Genomic DNA, 19,160 nt, shown 5'->3' with positions numbered 1-19,160 from the left:
GTTGCCGTGAGCTGTGGTGCAGGTCGCAAACGTGGCTCGGATCCCACGTTGCTGTGGCTCTGGCATAGGCTGGTGGCTACAGCTCCGATTAGACTCCTAGCCTGGGAACCTCCATATGCTGCGGGAAGCGGCCCTAGAAAAGGCAAAAAGGCAAAAAGCCATAAAGCCAAAAAAAAAAAAAAAAATTAAATACAGCTGTCTGTGCTATGTAGTAGGTCCTTTTGTCACAGAGCTTTTGAGAAGTATTTTAAAATACTCTTCTGCCCACTTATCATTTCTACTAATACAGGAAGATTATGACACTGTAAAATCTTTCACCACCCTTTTGCACCCAGGTTTTTTTTGGGTGGGTGGGGGGGTGCTTCCCAAACCAAGTTCTGAATGAAGAGCTCTGTATCTAGATCTCTAAATCTACATAAACTGCATTCAATATACTAATGCCCTGAGTTGAATTTCTATGTGCTAATAACCATGCAAAAATGAGACATAGCCTAGGTAGGAAGAAAAAACATCAAAATTTCTAAGAAAAGAGGGACTTAGTCCTTCCTTCAATCTGTATTATAAATTTTATAAAATTCCATCTGAGGAACTCTAATAAATGGTTAACAATTCCTAACCAAAAGCAATCTTCGCATTATAAAACTTTTGATCATTAAACTTCTTTCATGTCATGAATCTTAACTTGAGCTCAAAGGTCCAGGAAATAGCCAAGGATCTTTTGTGGCTTGAGACTCAATGTGACTACTGAAATGATTAATAAACGTAGAACAAGCTAGAACCCAACTTAGAATCGAGGCAAAAATATTGACCAATTACAAACTAAAAGATAATCTGAAATGAGTCCTTAATACAAGTAAGTCTTTTCTGATCAATTATAGCTGGCAGATGAAAAAGGTCAGTCAGAAAAAAGAGATAATTGGCTCGTACCAGGCATAAAAATTCAAAAGTATGACCACTTTCAGACTAATACACCCAGAGATAGAATAATTACTCAAGTGACCTCCTTAACCCTCCTGATAGACTTTAGTGGGAACTTACCATGCAGGCACTCCTCCTGCCATCCTCTGTCTTTTCTTGTTTCACAGCTCCTGAAAAGCTACATATTTCATCTTCAGTGCCAGGTTCTTGCTTGACCTTCACTTGATCAGACTTGAAACTAAGACTTGTCTTCTCAGCAGTTCTTCCTGATGACCCACAGCTAACAAAAATAAAAATGAAGGTCACATATGTCTGACTGTATGGTATAAATAAAAACAACTATATAAAAAGTTCAACTTACATGAAATGCTCATTAAAGTGAAAGGAATTTTTTAACCTTATAGCAGATGAGGATACTTCATAACACGTTAAGAGGAGTGTGTATAAATTTGGCTTCAAATTTTTAAAAACATAGATCAGAATTCCTGTTGTGGCACAGCAGAAACGAATCTGACTGGGAACCATGAAGTTGCAGGTTAGATCCCTGGCCTCACTCAGTGCGTTAAGGATCTGGTATTGTCGTGGGCCATGGTGTAGGTCGAAGACACAGCTCGGATCCTGCATTGCTGTGGCTGTGGCGCGGGCCAGCAGCTGTAGCTCCAATTGGACTTTCTAGCCTGGGAACCTCCACGTGACATGGTGTGGCAAAAAAAAAAAGACTACATAAATAAATAAATAAATAAATACAAGTACTGATTTATTTAAAGCATAATTTAAAAGCAAGCAAGTATATAATATAGAGCCAGTCTTCAAAGTGCATATATACCCCCATATACAAATAAAAAATATTCATATAAAACCTTTCTTACACTTCATGAAATTATTCAAACAGCAAAATTAATGTACTTTAATAAACAGTCAACATTTAATGTATTTATCTTTAATAAAACACACATGCCCTACCATTTCTTAGCTTTCTGTACCAAAAAGGCTTAAGAAACCATCAACAATTCAGTAGCAGTAAGTCCCCAAAGTACCCAGAAGATTGTCTCGAAGCACCATTTCCCCACCCATATGACCAGGATTTCTTAAAGAGAAATGGCTGATTTCAGGCCTGAGGCAAGAAATATACAAGGTGAACCTGGAACATCATTTCATAATAGGAAACAAGAATGCTTTCATGTATTATTGGGTATATTATAGCAAAGTAACTAAGAAGCCAACCTGAAAAAGTTCTGACAAGCCATATATGGAACAATTTAGGCATCAATAAAAATAACATCTGTAATTTCAGAACATACAAAAACATGTTTGAATACATGAGCTCAAAGTTAATTATACTCACTGTTGAAGAGTGCTGAGAATCAACTCTTTATAATAAAAACAGGTAAATAAACTCAAAGAGTTAATTTATTCTGCCTTTCCTATAATCAAATAATTGATGGCAGAAAATTTCTTTATACAAGTATTCTAAACTAATAAAGTATGAAGTATGATACAGTAATTAAAATATCATTTTTAAACCAGTAAAAAAAAGCTAAGGCCATGATCATTAATAGTTGCTATAAAAACAAAAAAATGACCACTTTACTGGAGTTCCCATCGTGGCTCAGCGGAAACCAATCTGCTAGGATCCATGAGGATGCAGGTTCGATTCCTTGGCTCACTCAGTGGGTTATGGATCCGGTGTGGCCGTGGGCTGAGGTATAGGTTGCAGACTCGCCATGCATCTGGCATGGCTGTGGCATAGGCTGGCAGCTGCAGCTCCAATTCAACCCCTAGCTTGGGAACTTCCATATGCTTCAAATGTGGCCCTAAAAAGACCATTTTGTGACCCTGATAGAAGTACATGTCACCACAATGAAACATTCTCCCCATCTCTTGCACTCAAACCAAACCTGAATCTAATAAAAACCTCCTGATCTGAATACCATTAATGAAAGAAAAAACAGAAGGTAGTATAGTGTATTTAAATGACAAAATAGGGGAAATGAGAAGAAACAAGACATTTCTTCAACAAATACAATGAATTTGGCCTCAATATATATGTTGATGACAATGTATAGTGCCTATCTGAATCTGATTTAAACAATTTATTTTTTAAGAAAAGTATTTGCGGAGTTCCCGTTGTGCTTCAGTGGTTAACGAATCCAACTAGGAACCATGAGGTTTCGAGTTCGATCTCTGTCTTTGCTCTGTGGGTTGAGGATCCTGCAGTGCCGTGAGCTGTGGTGTAGGTCATAGACGTGGCTCGGATCCCACGTTACTGTGGCTCTGGCATGGGCCAGCGGCTACAGCTCCGATTAGACTCCTAGCCTGGGAACCTCCATATGCCGTGGGTGCGGCCCTAAAAGGACAAAAGACAAAAAAGAAAAAGAAGAAAGAAAAGAAAAGCATTTGAGGAGTTCCCATTGTGGCTCAGTAGAAATAAATCCAACTCGGAATCATGAGGTTGCGGTTTCAATCTCTGGCCTCGCTCAGTGGGTTAAGGAGCCAGTGTTGCTGTGGCTGTGGTGTAGGCCAGCGGCTGTAGCTCCGACTACACCCCTAGCCTTCGGACCTCCATATACTGCGAGTGCAGGCCCAAAAAGCAAAAAAAGAAAAGAAAAGAAAAGCATTTGAGAAAAATTAGGAAACCTGAATATTAACCATAGCTCTACTGATGTCAGGAAGTCAGCTATTAAATTTTCTTTTTGGTGTGGGGGTTCCCACTGTAGCTCAGCAGTAACAAACCTGACTAGTGTCCACAAGAACCAAGTTTGATCCCTGGCCTTGCTCAGTGGGTTAAGGATCAGGCACTGCTGTAAGCTGTGGTGTAGGTCACAGACATGGCATGGATCCCATCTTGCTATGGCTATGGTATAGGCTGGAGGTTACAGTTCTGATTCAACCTCTAGTCTGGGAACCTCCATATGCCGCACGTGTCTCCCTAAAAAGACCAAAAAAAATTTTTCTTTTTGGTGTGGTAATGGTTCAATGATTATAAAACTTTAAACTCCTTATCTTTAAGTGATATATACTAAAACATTGATAAGTAAAATAATAAAATCTCTAAGATTTATTTCAAAATAATCCAGATCAGGAGGGAATGGGTAGCAGTACAGAAGAAATAAGAATGGACACAACTTGATTATCATTGAAGAAGGGTAAAAAGCATAGAGAAATTTATTATGGTTTTTTTTTTTTTGGTCTTTTCAAGGCTGCACTCATGGCATATGGAAGTTCCTGAGCCAGCGACTGAATCCAAACTGCAGTTATGGCAACACCAGATCCTTTAACCCTCTGTGCCAAGGCAGGGCTCAAACCCATGCCTCACCAGAGACCCAAGGCACTGCAGCTGGATTCTTAACCCACTGTGCCATAGCGGGCATTAACAGTCTACTTTTTAAAATGCATATATGAAATTTTTCTTAATAAAAAGAAAAAATAAAGGTATTAACAATGTATTACTCACCTGCCTCGACTACCAGTACTAGAAGTACTAGGGGGCCTCACAGGTGTATGAGAATTGGATAAACCTGAAAAACATAAATCAAAATAAGTTCTAGGCAAGTTAAGAAAATTCAGAATTCTATCTACTAGTTACAGAATTCAAGATTATTGTAACTCAATTCAGCAATCCTTGGAAATCAGACCTAGTCTTAGTCTTTAAGTCTAATGGTTGGCAGCTATCTACCAGTTTCTCTCAGCTGAGCCCAGATACCATTCTCAGAATCCTCTCAGAGAAACAATATTCAATTACTGAAAATGACCAGATCAAGAGAAAGTTACCTGCTGTCCCACCTCAAGTCATTTAGAAAATATGTTAGATTTCCATTAATTGTTCTTGTAGGAGTCCTGGAATATGTATATTAAACCTCAAAAATAATATGATTTAAAAAATGTATTAACAATGCATTTAATGAAAAACCCACATTTAAATTGGAAGTATTCTTACTCTAAAAATAATGAGGTAGTATGTTTCAGTAGAAAACCATGAAAAATATATTTTATAACCACTTCTGCACTGTCAATCTGTATGGAGTTGCTTTAATCATTCATTCATGTAATAAATAACTCATGAGCTTGATCAGTCATATTTTAGTAGCTTCCAAGAAATTAAAAATTTTTAACTGCAAAGTGACAATTCACTTGTCCTTCCTCAAATCTTGCTTTTTAAACAATTCTTCAATTTTTTCATTTTTTAACAAAATGTTTTAAACTTGGGTTGAAATCAAAAAATTCTTCAACTGGACTTCCCGTCGTGGCTCAGTGGTTAACGAATCTGACTAAGAACCATGAGGTTGCGGATTCGATCCCTGGCCTTGCTCAGTAGGTTAAGGATCCAGCATTGCCGTGAGCTGTGGTGTAGGTTGCAGACGCGGCTCGGATCCCACGTTGCTGTGGCTCTGGTATAAGCCAGTGGCTACAACTCTGATTAGACCCCTAGTTTGGGAACCTCCATATGCCGAGGGTGTGGCCCTAGAAAAGGCAAAAAGACCAAAAAAAAAAAAAAAAAAAAAGTCTTCAACTGATAGCTTGTATTGTAAAATATAAGACGTAAAAGTGCATCTTCAAATGCAGCAAAAAGCATGAAAAAGCCAAGAGCTGGGGGGGGGGGTACTTTAGAGTTCTAAAGAGTGTATGCTACAGATATATACATTAATATTATTTCAGTTTGCTCAAGCCTATCCACAGTATTTGAAAAAAGCAATTAGAAAGCACAATAAGGAGAAAAAAATGTTACTGTAATGGTTATTTTATGTCTCAATTTGGCTAGAATACAATACCTAGATGTTTAGCCAGCCAAACACCAGTCCAGATGCTGCTGTGAAGATTCTTTTTAGATGGGATTGATATTTAAATCAGTAGATTTTGAGTAAAACATAAATGAGGGCAGGCCTCCAATCCATTGAAGACTTTAAAAGAAAAGACTGAGGTCCCCGCAACAAGAAGGAATTCTGACTCAATTCAAAACAAACATCAACTCTTGCCTAAGTTTGCAACCTGCTGACCTGGCCTGCAGATTTTGCACTTGCCAGCCCAGACAATCAAGTGAGCCAACTAATTCCTCAGGCTCTCTCTTCTCTGTCTCTACACACACACAAACACACACACACACGCACGTGCGAGCGCGTGCCCCTCTCCTCCTGGTTCTGTTTCTCCAAGAAACCTAATACATATGATGAGAGATACATTTTTAAGGTGTTAAAGAAATGAGGCGGTACCTCAGCTCACTTTACCTGATGATCCTGGAGACAGGGCAGAGGGTCCTGGGGAGGGATTCATGGTGCTTGTGGGCTGTGGGGGTAGGTGACTGCCTGAGATATATCTACTTAGTAGATTATCTAAACTACTTGAACCAGCATCTTCCAACTAAAGAAAAAGAACAGAAAGACAGATTTGCTTTGATTAAAGCAGAGAAGTTAATAATTTCATTAGTATAATCACTTATACTCACAGTTTACTAATAAACAGATTATCCTACATCAAACTCAGCTAAACTGTTGCTTCCTTAAGCTAAAGTAAAGTTTTCATCATAACTCTAAGTTGAACCTATCAACAAAGTGGGGTATAGAGGGAATGTACCTCAATACAATAAAGGCTGTTTATGGTAAGTCCACATTTAACATCATACCTAACAGTGAAAAGCTGGAGAAATGAAAGCTTCTCCCGTGAGCTCAGGAAAGAGACAAGGATGCTCACTCTCACCACTTTTATTCAACATAGTATTTGAAGTCTTACCAGAGCAAATAAATTGAAAAGGAAGATATAAAACTCTCACTATTTGCAGATGATACGTTATTATATATGGAAAACCCTAAAGACTCCACCCAAAAATTTCAACAAATTCAGTAAAGCTGCAAAACACAAAATCAGTATAAAAATCTGTTGCATTTCTATACACTAATAATGAAATATCAGAAAGAGAAATTATCAATCCCACTTAAAAATTACATGAAAAAGAATAAACTAACCAAGATTAACTTTAAATGAGGAGGTAAAAGATATCTACACTGAAAACTGTACAACACTGATGAAAAAAACTGAAGACGACACAAATAAATGGAAAAATACTCTGAGCTCAGGGATTGGAAGAATTAATATTGTTAAAATAAAAGAATTAAAATTGTTAAAATGTCTATAACATGAAAAACAATCTACAGATTCAATGCAATCCATATTAATATTCCAATGGCATATTTTACAGAAATAGAACAAACATTCCTACAATCCCTTATGGAACCACACGTGCACACACACACACACACACACACACACACACACCACCACCACCACCACCACCACCAACAAAACAGAAAAACCAAATAGCCAAAGCAATCCTGAGAAAAAAAAGAAAAAAGTTGGAGTTATCCGAGGCCCTGATTTCAAACTACTATTGCAAAGCTATAGTAATCAGAAGTTCTCTTATGGTGCAGCAGATTAAGGATCTGGCATTGTCACTACAGTGGCTGGGTTGCTGCTGTGGCAAGGGTCAATCCCTGGTCAGGGAATTCCCATGTGCCCCCATCCCCCCGAAAAAGCTCTAGTAATCAAAACATTATGACATTGGCATAAAAGCAGATATACAGAGCAGTGAAACAGAATAAAGAGGCCAGAAATAAACCCACACATATATGGTCAGTTAATTTAAGACAAAGGAGCTAAGAATATACAACTGGGAAAGGACAGTGTCTTCAATAAACAATGTTGGGAAAACAGGATAGCCACATGCAAAAGAATGAAACTAGACTATCTTACACCATACACAGAAATCAACTCAAAATGGATTAAAGACCTGAAACCATAAAACTAGAAGAAAACATAGGCAGTAAGCTCTTCGATATTGGTCTTGGCAATGATTTTTTGGATCTGATTCTAAAGGCAAAAATAAACGGCAAACTGAAAAGCTTCTGCACAGCAAAGGAAACCATCAATAAAATGAAAAGGAAATCTACTGAAACATAAAATATTCACATATAATTTATCTGATAAAGGGTTAGCATCCAAAATACATAAAGAACTCATACAACTCAAGAGCAAAAAAACCAAACAATCCAATTAAAAAATGGGCAAAGGATCTGAATAGAGATATTTTCAAAGAAGACATGCATATGGCCGCAGGTATAAGCAAAGGTGCTCAACATCACTCATCAGGAAATGCAAACCAAAACCACACTGAAATATCACCTCACAGCTGTCAGAATGGCTGCTACCAAAAGGCCAAGAGATAACAAGTGCTGGTAAGAATGCAAAGAAAAGGGAACTCTTGCGTTTTTTGTGGGAATATAAAAAAACTGGTACAGCTGCTATGGAAAACAGTATGGAAGTTCCTTTAAAGACAGGATCATCATATGATCTGATATATGAAAAAATACAGAGAATAGATTTGTGGGGTCCCAGAGGTGGTGGGTGGGCTAAATGGGTGAAAGGGATCAAGAAGTAAACACTTCCAGTTTCAAAATCAATCATGGGAGGGTAATATATACCATGGTGACAACAAGGAATACTCTACTGTATATCTGAAAGTTGCTAAGAGGATAAATCTTCAAAACCCTCATTTCGTACACAAACTTTTTTTTAACTATGTGTGGTGACTAACATTAACTAGATTTACTGTGGTAATCATTTTGAAATGTTTACAAATATCAAATTACTATGTTCTACAACTAAAATTAATGTTTTATGTCAATTATACCCCTCCCCCCAAAAGTAAATAGGCCTTTCTCATAAAAGCCCTTAAAAAATGTCATGTCAGAGACATAAAGGGCTAAAAATGAGAGTATGCTGTGGGCTAACTAGCGAGACAACGAAGGGACATTAGCAGTTGTGCCTGCCCAGGGGCACAGCTTTTGGTCAAGGATTCACTTCTAAGCTAAAACTACAGGAGAATCCCCAGCTGCAACTAAAGTCAACGAGAGGATTTGTGAAGAGGGGCGGTTCCTAACAGGGACCACAGAGGGAAGCTGAGCCCTGTCCCACCTAAACAAAAAGGAGGGGGATTCAAAACATGTTACCTATTTCTACTCCCACTCCTTTTATACGTTCCCACCTACAATTTAAGTTGCTGGCCAGAGACACAATCTTAAGCCTAGAACAGTGGAAAGATTAGGAAGGGGCAAACCACAAGCACAAAGAAGGGCTTCCCTGATGCCACTATAGCACCAATGGGGAAATGCCAGCTTAAGTATTTACCTCAAGGTTTCACCAAACATGGATTAAGAGTCACTAGAGGGAGTTCCCGTTGTGGTCAGCGGTAATGAACCCAACTAGTATCCATGAGGATGTGGGTTTGATCCCTGTCCTCATTCAGTGGTTCAAGTATCCCGCGCTGGACGTGGCTCGGATCCCATGTTGCTATGGCTGTGGCATAGGCCGGCAGCTGCAGTCCAACTAGATCCCTAGCCTGGGAACTTACATAGACTGCACATGCAGCCCTAAAATGCAAAAACACAAAAAACAAAGAGTCACTACAAATAAAGTTAGAGGTCTACCTGGAAAAACATTAATTCACTTGTTCATTACACCAATGCTTTTTTTAAAAAAAATGGCTGCACCCATGGCACATGGAAGTTCCTGGGCCAGGGAATGAATGTTAACCCCCAGCTACGGCAATGCCAGATCCCCTAACCCACTGCCCTAAGCTAGGGATCAAACCCATGCCTCCACAGTAACCTGAGCCACTGCAGTCAGATTCTTAACCCACTGCACCACAGTAGAAACTCCTAAACCAATGTTTTTTAAAATCCCTGAGGAGTTCCCATCATGGCTCAGTGGTTAACGAATTTGACTAGTAACCATGAGGTTGCAGGTTCAATCTCTGGTCTTGCTCAGCAGGTTAAGGATCCAGCATTGCCGTGAGCTGTGGTGTAGGTTGCAGACGCGGCTCGTATCCCTTGTTGCTGTGGCTCTGGCATAGGCCAGTGGCTACAGCTCTGATTAGACCCCTAGCCTGGGAACCTCCATATGCCATGGGAGCGGCCCTAGAAAAGGCAGAAAGACAAAAAAAAAGAAAGAAATCCCTGAATAACTGCATCGAACAGGTTAAGTGCTATATAAATAATTTCTATAAATTTAAAGGAAAAAGACAATCCACAAAGGAATTCAAATTATCAATGAACCTAAGAAAAGATAACAAACCACACAAATAAAAGAAACGTAAATGAAATCAACAACCATCATTGATAACTATACACATTGGTAAAGATGGAAGACAGCCAGCATTGGGAACACAGTACAGAAATGGGTATTCTATAACATGTACACCTATAGGTGAATATCAGAAAGACACACACAGATTTCCCAAGACTTCATAATATCCTGTATAATATTCAGATAAATTAAGTTACTAAGTATGCCAAATATGGAAAATTGTTTACAAAGCATGCAATAAATTAGTAGAATACTATATTTATTAAATATAAACTAATCTGAACAGAATTTAACATACATTTAGCTATTTAAAATGTATTCATCACGTAACCCAAGGTCACTCTGCTAGAGATGGACAGTCAGCAGAGTGCAATAAACAATAAATAAAAAATTCAGGCTGAGAGAATATATATATATATAAATAAATCAACTTCTTTTTGTCTTTTTAGGACCACACCCATGGCATGCGGAGGTTCCCAAGCTAAGGGACTAATTGGAGCTGTTGCTACCAGCCTACACCACAGCCACAGTGACGCCAGATCGAAGCCACCTCTGCGACCTACAACACAGCTCACGGCAATGCTGGATCCTCAACCCACTGAGCCAAGGCCAGGGATCAAACCTGCAACCTCATGGTTCCTAGTCGGATTCGTTTCCGCTGCGCCATGATGGGAACTCCTAAATCCATATTGGATGGCCGTATCGATCAGTTTTAAGGTATATCAACAAGCTGCCTGGTTTTTCCTGTTTGAGTTGCATAGTTAGTGCTATGTCTTCCTTCTGTCTAACCTCCCCCAGGTTTCTTTTCACTATACCATAGAAACTACAAGATAGGAGGAAGTAGGTGATTCTTTAAGGGATGAAAGGTTTGCTTTCCTTTCTTTTTGATTCATATGGCTAACTACTTCTTACTGTTACTGTACTTCTGTGGTAATCACCTCTAATTGCTCTTAAAAGCAGGTGACAATAACAAGTGTTGGCAAGGATATGGGAAACGTGAAATCCGTGTACACTGACACTGCTGCTGAGAATGAAAAATGGTGCAGCCACTGTGGGAAAGTTTGGCAGTTCTTCAAAAACTTAAACATACAACATGACCATGAAATTCCACTCCTAGAAATTTACATAGAGAACTGATAACCTGTGTTCACAAAAACTTGCACACAAATGTTCACAGCAGCATTATTCCTAATAGCCAAGAAGTAGAAATTCAAATGTCCATCAGCTGATGAATGGGTGACTAAATGTGGTATATTCACAGAATGGAATATTCAGCCATAAGAAGGAATTAAGTACTGATACATGCTACCATGTGGATGGACCTGGTAAACATTATGCTAAGTGAAAGATGCCAGACATAAAAGGCCACATATTGCATAAGTCCATTCATACAAAATGTCCAGAAAAATCCATAAAAACAAAGTAAATTAGTGATTTCCAGAGGCTAGGAAAGACGGAAATAGAGAGTGACTGCTAATGGGTAGCTTCTTTTGGGGTGACGAAAATGTTCTGGCATTAGATAGTGATGGTTACACAATCTTATGAATATACTAAAAACCACTGAATTGGTTTGTTTTTGTTTTTTTGGTCTTTTCAGGGCTGTATCTGCAGCATATGGAAGTTCCCAGGCTGGGGTCGAATTGGAGTTGCAACTGCTGGCCTACACCACAGCCACAGCAAGGCAGGATCCAAGCCACATCTGTGACCCACACCACAGCTCACATCAACACCAGATCCTAAACCCACTGAGCAAGGCCAGGGATCAAACACATGTCCTCATGGATCTGGTCAGGTTTGTTATCACTGAGCCACAATGGGAACTCATGAATTATACACTTTTCAAAAGTTGGATTTTACAGTATGTTAATCATACCTTAACTTTTAAAAGTAAACAGTACTTTTAAAAAATGAGTAAATAAAAATAAGGTTAGACCACATGTCTACAAGGAAGAGAAGGTTCATAAAAGAAGACATGGGAGTTCCCGTCGTGGCTCATCAGAAACAAATCTGACTAGCATCAATGAAGACACAGGTTCAATCCCTGGCCTTGCTCAGTGGGTTAAAGATCCAGCGTTGGGAGTTCCTGTCATGGCGCAGTGGAAACAATCCAACTAGGAACCATGAGCTTGCGGGTTCGATCCCTGGCCTCACTCAGTGGGTTAAGGACCTGGCGTTACCATGAGCTGTGGTGTAGGTGGAAGATGTAGCTCAGACCTGGTGTTGCTGTGGCTGTGGCGTAGGCCAGCAGCTGTAGCTCCGATTAGACCCCGAGCCTGGGAACCTCCATATGCTGTGAGTGCAGCCCTTTAAAAAAAAGGGGGGGGGGGGGATCTGCTCCTTCTACCCTACTTAAAAAAACTAAAGATAGAAGGGGATATTTTCCGGAGCTCCTTGTCTTGATTTCAAAGCTCTTTTGGGCAAGATGATAAGGATGCCCAGCTTTTCAAAGATATGGAGCATCTATCCTTCTTCCATCTGTGCTTTGTGAGAAGAACTGAATCAATGTCAGTGTGGCCCTAGCAAGTTACATTAAGTTTGACATTGGCAACCTTCCTTCTTCCTTTGAAAAACTCTTAAGAATTGGAACCATGTCTTGTTTCTTTTTATCTTCAATGCCCAAGCATTTTAGCATGCAATGAGTGCTTGGTAAAATTTGAATGATTCCTTTAACACTGTCCCTATTTCTCTATGGTTGCCCAAAGACTCTCAAAACTCTACCTTTCCAGGCTTGAAATCCCAAACTATCTCCCTGCAATCTCTATGGATGTCGGGGAGAGAACTGGATTTGTAATTAGGAATTGAGCTTTGAATTCCAACTTATCCATTTACTGGATGACTCGGAAAGTCATTAACCTCTTACTTTCATCCATAAAAAAGGCATATTATGTATCATATGAGAAAATTTTAAGCATTAAACTGAAAGTTCATTATATTTCTAAGCTTTCAACTTACACATATTTTGTTGATATATCCCCAAATTTTCCCTTTTATATATATAGTCCTGTGCTTCTAGTACGACTATCCACTTAGCCCAAAAAGATCTCTCATATTACCAGGTAAGCAATCAGATTAAGAAAATTCACAAGTTAGTGATTTCACAGTAATTCTGAAGTTAGAGAAACATCCTTTAAAACTAACTCTAAAAATCCACTAAACACATAAAAATATTAAACTGCAGCCATAAAGTAAGTTATGGGTCCTAGTGTCTTTATAGTAGAGTCCCTACTTCTTGCTCCTCTGACTCTGAATAACTCATACAATGCATGAGATGACTCAGTATAACCTTCAAATTTTGTATTTATATTTAAAAATAAAATGCCTTGAATTCGAATGAATTTATAAAATTTCAGAAGGCATCGAATGCTATTTTTCTTCAGAAAAATGCTACAGGTGAAAGCAACAGGACAAACAGCTCAAAGGCCCTTCACGTTCCATCGTCTATTCCGCACTATCACTTCCTCTCTCAGTAAACCCCTCAACACGCCTGCTACTAGACCTTCCAATCGCTCCTTTTCTCAGTCCAACCTGTCTGCACCAGAGGCTGACTACCCCTTTTGGACTTAACAGAAGACTGACAAAAATTTGACTGTATCTTGGCCCTGGGTCCCCCCCCCCCCCAACCGAGTTAAATTTATAACAGAAGTGCTTCATTCAACACGAGGTTTGGAAGATTGGCAAAGCTGACACCCTGTAACTTTAAAATATTGAGAAGTGCTAGTTTTAGCACACATAACTTTTAAAAATTCAAATATTCACACTCTCTTTGGAAATTCCCCCCCCCCAAAAAAGTTGCTCCTGAATTAAAAATAAACAAAAAAACCCCTCACACCCAACCAGAAATAAATACTCTAGCTCCCTATTAACAGGTTTTAAACTCTCATTTGACTCAAATACAAACCTGTATGGGTGGAATATCTGGAAGCGATGGAAGGTTTTCTGGATTGGTCACTGAGGGAATTAGTTCTATTGCTGTAACAGACGGGCTGGTGGGACCTCGATTTGCATTTGCCATGGTAGCTGTAGTAGGGCTGGTTGGATTGACTGGGTTGTTGTGCACCGACACAACAGGAAAGGGTCCAGCATGCCCCGGGTTTGAGTGCTGTTAGAAAAGAAGATGTGATCGTTACTTGATCTGCCAGGATATCCTAACATGACCTTTACTTTGACAACAATCTTTAGCTTAGAAAGGATACAGAAGTTCAGTGTTTCTCTGTGGCTGAGCGATAAAGAAGTAGGCCTTCTCAAACTTACTCAGGAAAAAAAAGAAAGAAAATCAAACCTAGCTTTTTCATTTTTCTATTCATTTTTGTATAGTATTTAGAAAAAACAGGCTTGCCAATAATCATACCTTGTCAGCCTGGCGATATGATTTTACTTCAGAACAAAGATATATATATAAATAGATGATTTATATATCACTAAAGTTTTCAAACATCAGCCCAGGAAAGCCACTATTCTGTCTATATTTCACCTTGACTTTTTTATCTTTTATAAAATGCAACAATTAATTGTGTATTATGTAACTAATATAGTAGAAAGAACAATGAATTACAAATGGAAACATGGCATCTATTTCTGACTCTAATGCCATGTTTCTTTAGGCCAAAACACTATCTCGGCAATTTAGAAATAGGGATAATGACGAATGAAAATGGATGCTGGTCTTTAAGGGAGTGTTTACAAGGATCATTTAATATATAGATGGAAATAGTTGGGAAATAAATTACTATACACATATAAACCATATGAAATATTTAAAAACTTAAAATTCTAACATCCAGTGATTTCTATAGGGGCCCCAAAGTCTCAGGACAATGTGCTGAGATTGTTGGTTGCTCAGATTCTGTAGCTTCTGCACTCTTCTGAAGGTGAACCTGCCCCGGGTGATAGCTGAAGGCTTTCCATGTACTAAGAGGTACAGGTATATGTGAACACTTTTAAGGAAATTAAAGTCCAGAGAGTCAACCTTCACAGGTACTTTTTTCTGAAAAAGAACCTGATGTACCTATACCTAAGAATGTGCCATGGTTTCTAAGTTGTTTTCTTCAACTACTTCTTTCACAACTGCCCTTCTCCAAAACCAAAATACAATACAGTACATCTTTTTTTTTTTTTTTTTTTGTCTTTTGTCTTTTTTTGTTGTTGTTGTTGCTATTTCTTGGGCCGCTCCCGCGGCATATGGAGGTTCCCAGGCTAGGGGTTGAATCAGAGCTGTAGCCACCGGCCTACGCCAGAGCCACAGCAACGTGGGACCCGAGCCTCGTCTGCAACCTACACCACAGCTCACGGCAACGCCGGATTGTCAACCCACTGAGCAAGGGCAGGGACCGAACCCGCAACCTCATGGTTCCTAGTCGGATTAGTTAACCACTGCGCCACGACGGGAACTCCATACATCTTTAATCCATTCCTAATCTTATCGAGCATACTGTCCCAGGAAAAAAACAAAAACAAAAACCCTTCTGGAGAGACAGGCAAAGGTACAGAAGGAAATAGAAGTGCCAAGTTGTTGGCACAGTTACTGGCTCCAAAACCTGGGTAACAAATCTTTGAGTGGGTTCTGATTGTAGGTGATAAACAAAAATGAGGCAAGACCTGAAGTAGCTGTCAGATGATAAAGGTTTTTTAAATAGTTTTGAATTCCCCGACACAAATTTTTGTGAAAAAGTTTCCCACACATCACATGAAAACAGAAAAACTAGTAATAAAGACCAATGCTGGGAGTTCCCGTTGTGGTGGAGTGGAACATGGCTTGGATCCCCTATTACTGTGGCATAGGCCAGCAGCTGTAGCTCCAATTTGACCCCTGGCCTGGGAACTTCCATAGGCTGCGAGAGTGGCCCTAAAAGCAAAAAAAAAAAAAAAAAAGATCGATGTTGAATTCTGCCTTTTACTCTAATAATACAAGGTAACAGACATACAAACACGCATAAATAAAGAGGAAGTAGAAAAGATTCCATCTATCTCATAAAGAAATACATACCTAAAGGAATTTATTTTTTGTTTCCTAATTTTCTTAAACCATGTAAACATATTTTTCTTCTTTAAACAACTGTGTAGGAATAACTATAATAAAAAATTTGGTCTAAAGAAAAAGTTTAAAGCTTAATAATAGCATTATCAACCAGAAATTTAAGAATTTTTAAATTGAAATAGAATCCTTCCAGCAGAAAATTGCAATAAACTGATTCATAAATCTATCAAATATATTTATTAAGATAAAATTCTGTAAAAGCAAAGAGAAATTCAAGGCCAAGGAGAAACGGGAATATAAAATTTTGATTTTCAAAAAAGAACTTACTACAGTATTTGGGACTCCAGCGGATCTATTTACAAGAAAAATGTAAAGGTTTTATTTTATAATGTTAATATTTACAATATGCTAGACAATATGTCCTTTGCAACTATTTACACTTAAACTTGTAATGGAAGTTTTAAATGTCAACATTCAAATATGAGGGAGTGTGTATTTTTCAAGACTTCCCAGAGGTAACTGGGCCAAAAGTTGAAAGACTAATGCTTAGGACAGTATTTGTCCAATTTTAGTACGTATATTGAGGATCTGAGTCAGTAAAAGTTAACATATTTCTAAGTATTCCCCTCCTGGAAATTATGATTCAACGAATATAGTTCAGAATCTGCTTCTGACAAGAAGTCATAGACACTCTAACGGTATTTAAACCATGCTTTGAGAAACATCACTCTAACAAAGTATAAAATGACCTTTATTTCCTTCATAACTAGAAAGCCTAAAGTAGCTTCATTTTTATAATCATACCTCCATAAAAATATCATCTACTATTTCAAGCAAAGATTAGAAAACATGGCTCTAAAACATACTTATTTTTAAGAATAGGCATATCCATCCTAAAAGAAAGAATACTGAGCAAAGAGGTGGAAAAAAAATTATAGACAGCATGGCTCTATTTTTTTCCAAGTCCTTTTCATATATTAGGTTCAAAATGTCACATTAAAAGAGCAAAGGAACAATTTCAAAGGAAACTAAAGGTTTTTTTGTTTTATTTCGTTTTGGTTTTTTTGCTTTTTAGGGCCACACCTATGGCATATGGAAGTTCCCAGGCTAGAGGTCAAATCAGAGCTGCTGCTGCCAGCCACAGCCACAGCAATGTAGGATCTGAGCCATGTCTGCAACCTACACTGCAACTCATGGCAACGCCGGATCCTTAACGCACTAAGCGAGGCCAGGGACTGAACCCGATTCCTCATGGATATCAGTTGGGTTTGTTACCACTGAGCCACAACAGAAACTCTAGGAAACTAAAGCTTTAATTTTGATTTTACCATTATCTCTTAAGACTGTGGGTACATAACAAGCTCCTTTGTTTTTCACTGTAAAATGAACTGGTTGGATTAGATCAGGGATTTTTCAATCTAAAGTATATAATGGGTTTAACGACATCAAAGAAACTTCAAATTTAATACAAATTTTACATGTATTTTTCTGGGTCAAGAAGATACATAGCATTAATCAAATTCTTAAAGTTATCAATGACCACCCCCCCCCCACCGCCACTGATTCAGAAAACTGTTGTCTTTTAGTTTTAAAATTGTATGATTCTTACAAATGTAACTCTAGGCATACTTGTCTTTGGAGGTGTGGCTGCATCATGGAATACTGAGGGCCACTGTGCCTGGGTAACCCTGGTATTCGGGCAGCATTCTGAGCCAATCTCATCTGATGGGCCTGGAAAGCTCCACAGTTCATGTTGCCTCTTTGCATTGCTTGCACACTGATCAATCTTGGAGGCTACGAAAAGTAGAAATTGCATTTATGTAATAATATTCATAAATTTACTTTTCAATTATAAAATATTATGGTAAAAATAATTTAAGATAGAAGAGCATCAAGTAAAAAGTGAAAGACATTCTCATCTCTAACCCTAATCTCCTCCTCTCAGTATATGTGTGTTTTTTGTTTTTGGGTTTTTTTTTTTTTTTTTTGTCTTTTTGTCTTTTCTAGGACCACCCCCGTGGCATGTGGAGGTTCCCAGGCTAGGGGTCAAATCGGAGCTGTAGCTGCCGGCCTACGCCACAGCCACAGCAACATGGGATCCAAGATGTGTCTGTGACCTACACCACAGCTCACGGCAATGCCGGATTCTCAACCCACTAAGCGAGGCCAGGAATCAAACCCACAACCTCATGGCTCCTAGTCGGATTCGTTAACCACTGAGCCATAATGGGAACTCCTCAATGGTTGGGTGTGTTTTAAAGCCTATCAGCATTAACTTAACCCTGGATTAATAATTTGATTTGGATGGGAGAGGGGGTAGAAGACATGCAGGGATGGGAGTGATTTGAACAAATGAGTAGAGAAACCAGATCTTAAGCTGAAACAACACGGCTCTTTGGCCCAAAAACCACATGTGTAAAACAAAAAAGATCTGGTATGGAGGGATAAAAATGTTTATGCCTCCCTAGTACTGGTGAGTTATATTTTGTTTCCCACTGTAAGTATTTAATTCTTGTCCTTCCTCACACCTTCCCCCACATCCCTGCCATACCCAAAGCAAATATTTAAACTGACCTCTGAGCCCCGTCTTTGTTAGTAACTTTGAAATGTGTAACTTATCTGTATAGGACAGAGGGTAATTTATATCAATAATATGATATAATGCTTACCTGTTGTTGTAACATCTGAGGGGCTGCTTGTCTAGGGTGCTGCTGTGTTGTTGCTGTTGTTGTTGGTACAGGTGCAGGTGGTTGCTGCATCCTCATCTGTTGCAACTGCTGATGCTTCTGTGCATACACTTGTTGTTGCATGTGCTGAAGTCGAAGCTGTGCTAAGTTAATCTGCCCAGGGGTTTTACTAATGTGGTTTGTTCCTGGAGGAACTTGCCCAACTACAACATTAGGAGTATAACCAGGAGCTGGTTTACTCTCTATTACTAGATTACCTGAAGGATTTAAAAAATGAGAATAATTGGCATATAATCAACTAACATACACTTTGTGGATTAATCATTATATTTTCCTCTTTCCTCTGACAACTATCAGTACTCAAAACTTCCAACAGCACAGCAGGGATGGAAGCTAGGTTTAAAGACGATGTAGATCAAAAATCTAATATAGTCCAAAGCCAAATAACT

General features: G+C 38.7%; 1 protein-coding gene across 5 annotated transcripts in view; it reads right to left on the bottom strand.

Moving 5' to 3' along the window:
• Positions 1 to 19,160, bottom strand: part of TRIM33 (tripartite motif containing 33) — a 133,156-nt gene that overhangs the window by 11,277 nt on the left and 102,719 nt on the right. For 3 of the 5 annotated variants that reach the window (XM_085023530.1, XM_021090006.2, XM_021090007.2), the window contains 6 exons: positions 18,694 to 18,968; positions 17,654 to 17,818; positions 13,949 to 14,149; positions 6,141 to 6,273; positions 4,373 to 4,436; positions 1,039 to 1,198 (listed from right to left, as the gene is read on the bottom strand). In XM_085023530.1, the coding sequence (XP_084879656.1) occupies positions 1,039 to 1,198; positions 4,373 to 4,436; positions 6,141 to 6,273; positions 13,949 to 14,149; positions 17,654 to 17,818; positions 18,694 to 18,968 (998 nt within the window). Of the gene's footprint in view, positions 1 to 1,038; positions 1,199 to 4,372; positions 4,437 to 6,140; positions 6,274 to 13,948; positions 14,150 to 17,633; positions 17,819 to 18,693; positions 18,969 to 19,160 lie in introns of all 5 variants that reach the window. The other 2 variants (XR_014844458.1, XR_014844459.1) reach the window with 1 other exon arrangement.

This window comes from Sus scrofa, chromosome 4, assembly GCF_054392235.1.
Source record: "Sus scrofa isolate SSC_HxYL_T2T_F1_AM1 chromosome 4, Sscrofa_HxYL_maternal_Yorkshire_Landrace_v2.0, whole genome shotgun sequence".
In the NCBI taxonomy this organism is placed as follows: domain Eukaryota; kingdom Metazoa; phylum Chordata; class Mammalia; order Artiodactyla; family Suidae; genus Sus; species Sus scrofa.
Note: the sequence above shows the minus strand (reverse complement) of the source record. Positions and strands in the feature narration are given on the sequence as shown.